General features: G+C 42.0%; 1 protein-coding gene across 1 annotated transcript; it reads left to right on the plus strand.

Annotated features, from left to right (window-relative positions):
- Positions 1-1,758: 1,758 nt before the first annotated feature.
- On the plus strand, positions 1,759-8,100 carry IFT22 (intraflagellar transport 22). The gene is made up of 5 exons (XM_080678680.1): positions 1,759-2,189; positions 5,689-5,765; positions 5,894-5,983; positions 6,308-6,510; positions 7,605-8,100. The coding sequence occupies exons 1-5, from the start codon at positions 2,151-2,153 to the stop codon at positions 7,751-7,753; spliced, it is 558 nt and encodes a 185-aa protein (XP_080534806.1). The 5' UTR covers positions 1,759-2,150; the 3' UTR covers positions 7,754-8,100.

The raw sequence follows: 8,100 nt of genomic DNA on the forward strand, positions 1-8,100 counted from the left end.
AGATGGGAGTGGCAAGAAATTTTCAATGTGATGAATAGCAAGAACCTACAACCAAGATTACTCTACCCAGCAAAGCTATCATTCAGAATTGAAGGGCAGATAAAGAGCTTCACAGATAAGAAAAAGCTGAAGGAGTTCATCACCACCAAACCAGTATTATATGAAATGCTGAAAGGTATTCTTAAAGAAGAGGAAGAAGAAAAAAGTAAAGAGAAAAATTATGAACAACAAATACATATCTATCAACAAGCGAACCTAAAAATCAATTGAATTAAAAACCTGAGGAACAGAATAATCTGGTGAATATAATAGAATCAGGGGCATAGAAAGGGAGTGGACTGATAATTCTCAGGGGGAAAGGGGTATGGGGGGTTCATGAAGAGAATGGACAAAAATCATACACCTATGGATGAGGACAGTGGGGGGGAGGTAAGGGCAGAAGGTGGGGTGGGAAATGGGTGGAGGGGAGCTATGGGGGGAAAAAGGAGAAATAATTGTAATAATCTGAATAAAGATTTATTTAAAAAAATAAAAAATAAAAAAAAGGCTCTAGAATCATCACCTTAGAATAAATCCCCCACGTCTTACATAATCTCTCCAACAGCATCCCCTACTGCACTCTCCTTTATTCTTCCTGCACCCACCTCATGGGCCCTCTGGGCTGACTTTGCAACATGCCAAATTCATTTCTACCTCAGTATTTTTGCCTTTGCTGTTCTGCTTGAAAAGCTATTCCTTCAGATCTCTCACATCATTTGTCTGAGCCCTCTCTTAATTCAGCTTTCTGCTTTAATGTCACCTCTGCACTAAGACCTTGCCATAACCATTCCATCCAAAATTGGCTTTCACACTCTAACTCTTTAGTGGTTTATTTTTATTCATAAAACTTACCACTACCTAAAATTGTCTCTACCTGAGAGAATGTTATTAATTTAATTAATATCCATGTACTCTACTGGAATGGTAGATTCAAGAGGTACAGAAACACTCCTAGTACCGGGAAAAGTGCCTGCTGTAAAGTAGGCATTCAGAAGTTATATATTTATACACCTATGGACGAGGACAGTGGGGCAGGGGTAAGGGCAGAGGGTGGGGTGGGAACCGGGTGGAGGGGAGCTATGGGGGGAAAAAGAGGAACAACTGTAATCTGAACAATAAAGATTTATTAAATTTTAAAAAAAGTTATATATTTAACCAATCAATCCGTTCATGGCATCTTGATACTGAAGCACACTCTTCCTTACAGTTCACTCAGCAGTTCTTTGTAATACAGAGACTATATAACTAGCCTATCAAAAGTAAAGATTGGGTTTATTTTAGTATTTGGGTTGTGTTTTTTTGCTTGTTTGTTTGTTTTTTTATCACGTCAGCACTTTTTTGGACTAGCATATCTCCTATCGGCACTCTTGGCACATAGATGCTTAATTTCATGGCCTAACCCGAAATTCTGGACTGGGCCTGTAATTTAAGATGGACCTAATGACTAGATTTAGGAGTAATGCGTCCAGACACCTGCACTGACAATGAACACGCCAGGACATTATCCTTATGGTTTCTTCCAGATCACCCAAATGAGGGTAAGTGATGAGTTCCTTTACAGAAACCAGAAACTCTTTTCCTTGACCTCTTCCAGACTGTGCCAAGGGTTTCATAAATCCGTTCTCAGTGTAGCTAGTTTCATGCCAGAGTGATAAAGGCGTCAGAGGGCCGGTTCCTACCCAGCTCCGCCCTGTTTGAGCGGTCGGAGTTATAGCGAGAAATACAAGATCGAGGATCCGCAAAACGCACTCTCCCTACAAAGATAGAGGGAGGCCAGACTCGTGAGCTCTACCGTGCTCCCCGCTCAAAAGAGAGTCTGAATCCGGGTTTTTGTTTCCCTCCTTCCCTCTCCCTGTGCCTCGTACAGCGACTTTCAGCCAGAAGCCCACGCCCAGCTGCCCCGGACACCGTGTCCAACCGGGAGTTTTCTAGCGCCCAGACCCCGGCGCCCGGAATCCGCCCACTCCCGTCGGCCCCCGCGGGCCGCTCCCCGTCTCCATGGAAACGAAGACAGCCAATCAGCGCGGCGACTTCCGCTGCGTTCTGTCAACAGTGCGTCTCAGACATCACGCTGGAGTGGGCTCGGGTGGGCCTGCTGTCGGCGGGCCGGGATGCTGAAGGCCAAGATCCTTTTCGTGGGGCCCTGCGAGGTGAGGCCGGGGCCGGGGGCAGCTTCGGGGGCGGCGAGCGGAGGCGGGGGTGCGCCGGGAGCGGCCCCCCAAGAAGTGGGAACTCGGTCCTACCGCGCCCACCCTGGTGTGCGCCGCTGGCCTCACCAGGAACTCTGCGTCTCCAGACACTGACCCTGTTTCATTGAGGCCTGAAGGCCCAAGCTAGTGAGTGGCGTTATGGAACCAGAACCTAGATCTCACTTTGCATTCGAGGTTGTCCCTAATGAATATGACTGTGGGACGAGAAAACTAGGAGGAGGAAAGATTGGACTATTACCTGGTCTTGGAACAATTAGCTATTAATATATGTATGGTGGTGATAGTGGGGATTAAATCTATGTGTGTACTTCACACTATACACAAAAAATAAAATTCAGATGGACTAAAGCTAAACGTGTAAAAAAAAAAAACACTGGAAATAGTAAATGAATGGGAATTTGCATTTTATTGATGTTGTTGGCCCAGGGACTACTCTTGGAAAACACTGTAGTAGATGAATAGATACGTTTTAAATCTTCAGATAGGGAATGTCTTCTTAAGTACAACACAAAAATGAAGAAGCCTTTAAAGAAATGGTAGAGAAGTTAAAGGTTAGGGAAAGTATTTGCAAAATAAATCCAAAGAAAGAATTAATAGGTATTTCACAGGGAAAGTTTAAATATCAGTAAAGAAAAGAGAACTCAATAGAAAACTGAGCAAAAGCTCTGCACACAAGAAATACAACTGACTAATAAGTGTGAGAAGATGCCCAACTTCACAGTCACAGGAACACAATTTAAAGCAAAAAGATGACATTCATTTACCCATCAGATTGGATGAGAAAAGTTTAAAAGATTGATAACACCCAGGGTTCAGATGCTTGAAGGGATATGAGTACTCTAGGATTCTGTTGATGGAGCTATAAATTGATAACAGCTTCTTTGATGATAAAATTATTAAAATTTAAAATGTGCCTTTTAGAGCTGCATTTACATTTCTCAGAATCTACAGTAGCTGAATACTTGTCCATGTTCCCCATGAGTCATGTTCAGTATTGAAAAGCTGGAAACATCCTAGGTGCCATCAGTAAGAGAAACTAAGGCACATTCTTACTCTGGAAGTCTGCAGAAGTTAAACAAAACAAGGCAAGTCTGTGTGTCCTAACATGGAGAACTCTCCAGGACATAAATTATTAAGTGAAATAGACAAGTAACAATGATATGCAGAGATTTATGAAAAGCAAAACAAGCACAGATATATTTTTAATGGAAATTCTCAAATATATACAAGGGAGAAAGAACTATGAACTCCTAGTACCCATCACCCAGCTTCAACAGCAGAATATATTTCTGCATATACATTTCTCTTTGCCTCGCTACTCTTCAAACATCGATGAGAGAGAAACATCAACTGATTGCCTCCCGAATGCACCCTGACCAGGGATCAAACCACAATCTCGGTTTGTGCCCTAACCAGGAATCAAACCTACCACCTTCTGGTGTTCAGAACGACGCTTCAACCAACTGAGCCACACTTGCCAGGGCTCATCTTTTTCTAATTTATTAAACAGCTCCTGTTCCAAGTAGACACTTAAAAACACCTTATGGGCCTAACAGGCAATTTCTTCATTTTCCCATAAGAACCCACCCCCATAAGAAATTGGTTTAGCCAATTATAAACTTTATATATAAACTTTAAGGGTATAGATGAAATATACAAATATACTTTTATGATGTTTTATGTATCAGTGTAGCTGTATACATATTTAAAGGTACATTAAGCTATATGTTAATTTCGAAATACTGTTTTTATTCCATTCTTGCATTTCATGACAGTTTTCTTCAAGCCCCTTACCTGCATCTTTGACACCCAAGTCGTCTTTATGACTAGAGCCACTTTTTGGATCACCTAACAAAGCACACCACCTAAGTAGTTTAGGACATAGCACTTTTTGAATCTGTATGAACCTGTTTCTGGAAATGTATTCCAGCTCGAAGAACTGTTCCTATAACATCATGCCATTTGCTTTATTCATTCATCCTGTAGATTAGTGGTTCCCAACGTGGGGCACACGCTCCACGGGGGGGAGGGGAGGGCGCATTTTGATTTTTAAGGGGGGCAGTTTGAGAATGAGTTATTAACAGAATTTTTTGCATTTCTTATGGTTCTAGGGACCTCATATACAGTATATAAATATATATTGTGACATATTTATGCATTTCAGTTCTCTATTATATGTTTTGAAACTTTATTTGCTATTTTTTCATATCCCTTATATTATTTTTTTTAACAATTTCTTAGTGATTTCTTCCTCAGTACTTCAACTGTCCTTTTTTCTCTTTCATGGATGCCATGTTCTTTGGAAGCTTGTTTAGACCAAGTTAATGGCCTTTTAGGCTCCCTCCATGTGAATAGAGTTCACTTTTTGAATAATAAGAATTATATGTCACGGCGGGGGGTGGGGCATCAGGATTTTAGAGATGCTTAGGTGGGGCATGGTCAAAAAAAGGTTGGGAACCACTGCTGTAGAAAAGTATTCATGATATCCACTTATTGTGTTATTGTTAACTGATAATTTGTGAGGCCATATCCTCAGGGAAAATTACTAAAGCAATGTTAAGCTTCTCCCCTCTTTTTCATTTATTTTCCCCCCTGATTTTATTCAGTGACATCTACTAACCTCCCAAACTGACATTGATTGAGACCATTCTAGTCAAGCAGTTGGTATTCAAAATAAAGTAATTGAAGTGCAGAGCATAATTTGAGAGATTTTTATAAGGACTCAAATGTAAGAGATTCCCCTTCTTCTAAGGAATAGTTTGGGTAGAGAAAAAATTTGTTTTATATTCGGGAATATACAGTGTCTGTTAAATGAATGATGTAAATGTATAGAAAAGATCTGAAAAACATCATCATTGTTATGAAGGTATGGGATGGATAGACAGATGCTTTGGGAGGAGGGTCTAGGAGGGCTGTTCGTACTTTTTTTTTTTCTTTTTAAATAAGAATGTATTATCTAGAACTAGAAACAGTCGTACATGGGAGGGTGGCATCGCCAGCCAGGCCCAGCTCTGACTTGGAACTTCTCAGCGACCTTGAGGAACTCCCTTCCCCTTTCTTGGCCTTTGTGGCTCCATAATGAGCGCTGACAGACTGTGGTTTTTCTTGAAGATCTGGGGAGGAGCAAGTGAGGAAAAGTTCACATTAATGATTTTGTTTCTGTGTTTAAATAAGTTCACTGAGAACCAGCTGGGGAAATCCATGTGGGTAAAGTCGCCCAGTGGCAGAGCCAGTACTGGAATCCCCTGCTCCCTGGGTCCCAGAGCACTGTGCCCACCACACACAGCAAGTTAGCAAGAGCCCTCTACCCTGGCGATCCTAGAGTGGCTGTGGCCTACACTCCATTTCACCTGGTTCCAAGCCAGCTAATGGAGGGCTCATTTATAGTTTACTTTCCTGATCTTCAGAAAAGATTTTTTTATTATCTTCATTTTCACAGAGTGGAAAAACCGTTTTGGCCAACTTCCTGACAGAATCTTCTGACATCACTGAATACAACCCAACTCAAGGAGTGAGGTGAGCCCTGAAGTATCTGTGTCCCAGAGAGACCCTTTCCATCACCCACCCTCTACTTGGGGTGCTGGTGGCATTTCAAAAGTATAATATTTCCAAAGTAGAGATGCTGCTGCTGTTTCTGCTTATAGGATCCTGGAGTTTGAGAATCCACACGTTACCAGCAACAACAAAGGCACAGCGTGTGAATTTGAGCTATGGGATTGTGGCGGCGATCCAAAGTACGTCTCCTTTAAGAGGGTTTGCTTCATCAAATGATTCAAAAATCATCTGCCAGCCAGGCACCTTGGCCTAGCACACTTCCTAGCATGTATTAGGGGCTTGGTCAATTGTTTGGTGACATGCATTGCTCTTAAAACTTTAGTGATTAGGTTTTAATACAATGAGAAGTCATCTATCAATTATCAGTAGTAAGGAAGTCATCCATCAATTACCAATAGTAAGGAAGTCATCCATCAATTATCAATAGTAAGATATTATTTTTAAAATCCATCTTAGAAACCAGAACTACCTAACATTCACTGTAATCCTTTGCTACCTTGCAGGTTCGAGTCTTGCTGGCCAGCCCTAATGAAGGACTCTCACGGAGTGGTGATCATCTTCAATGCTGACATCCCAAGCCACCTGAAGGAAATTGAGATGTGGTACTCCTGTTTTGTTCAGCAGCAGTTCTTACAGGATACTCAGTGTCTGTTAATTGCACATCACAAACCAGGTTCTGGAAGTGATAAAGGAAACCTGTCTTTATGTAAGAAGACTGCAATTCTCCTTTCTGCTTTTGTCTTCAGTGTATTGGGCATTTGTATATTGCTCTGTGTGTTTGAAAGCAGCAGCTTTGTGCTGTTACTGAGCACCTAGACAGCCTTGGGCAAACTACGGCCCACGGGCCGGATCCGGCTGTTCTATCCGGTTCTCTTGCTCTCCCCTCCGCTCCTTTACTTTGAATTTATATTAGTTCACACAAACACTCCATCCATGCTTTTGTTCCGGCCCTCCGGTCCAGTTTAAGAACCCATTGTGGCCCTCGAGTCAAAAAGTTTGCCCACCCCTGACCTAGAACGTCCTAGGCCAGTGGTCGCCAACACTGGTGGTCCTTGAGGTCCGAAAGGTTGGCGACCGCTGTCCTAGGCATTTGTTTTTCTCACCATGTAAATCAAAATTACCAGATTGGAAGATCTGCCATACTAACCAGGCCAGGATATAGACACTTTAAAAGCAGGTAGAGCCCGGCTGGCATAGCTCAGTGGTTGCGCATCAGCCTATGAACCAGGAGGTCACGGTTCGCGGTCAGGGCACATGCCCAGGTTGTAGACTCGATCCCCAGTGTGGGGCATGCAGGAGGCAGCCGATCAATGATTCTCTCTCATCATTGATGTTTTTCAATCTCTTTCTCCCTCTCCCTTCCTCTCTGAAATCAATAAAAATATTTTTTTAAATAAATAAAAGCAAGTAGATAACAAGAGAGGAAACACCTGGCTTTAGCCACTCACCTGTCACTTTTTCCTGGCCGGCCTTTTCTCAAGAAAAACTCCAATTTGCATGTGACTCATACCATTACAGAAGTGACAGTGTGATCATAGAAAATGACTGACAATATTCAGCAATGTCTTCCTTTCTGGTATAAGAACAAAGAGGACCTGGCAGTGGCTTGTAGAGTTGTCGTCCTATTGTCAGGTGGCAGTGTGGTGAAACGTTCTTGTGTTAAATTACGTCAAGCAAGACACTTTATTTTTGGACTTAAGAAAGTTAAACAAGTTGACTTCTGTAAGACTCAGGGCATTTGGAACAAGAAATGGCCCTCAGCAAAAGTTCATGCCTAATTACCTTATTTTCCTTTTTAAGCACCACCCTTGAACAAGCTGAAGCTGGTGCACTCGAATCTTGAGGATGACCCTGAAGAGATCCGGATGGAATTCATAAAGTATTTAAAAAGCATAATCAACTCAGTGTCTGAGAGCAGAGACCGGGAGGAGATGTCAATTATTACCTAACTAGCCTTCATTTGGACTCTTCCACATCCCGAGTGAGGTCAACTTCTTTCCCCATGCAGATCTGAAATTTTACCTGGCCACTGATGCTTTCTTCTCCCTGTGGCCCTATAAGAAATATTCCTCACTGCCCGAAGGTACCAGTCACCCAAGGAGTTGAATCATTCCATCTATTCTCTGTCTTAACCTAACCCTGTATTCCCCTAGGAGCAATGCTTTGGTATTTATTATTCCAGTGTTTGTGGTGACTTTATAGAATATAATAAGAATCCACTGTATCTCCATCTCTTGCGATTTAAAGGTTTTCAGATTAGTTCAGTCTCTAATAAATATTTAATTTATTCAAGATA

The sequence above is a fragment of the Plecotus auritus genome, assembly GCF_963455305.1.
Source record: "Plecotus auritus genome assembly, chromosome: 7".
Classification (NCBI taxonomy): domain Eukaryota; kingdom Metazoa; phylum Chordata; class Mammalia; order Chiroptera; family Vespertilionidae; genus Plecotus; species Plecotus auritus.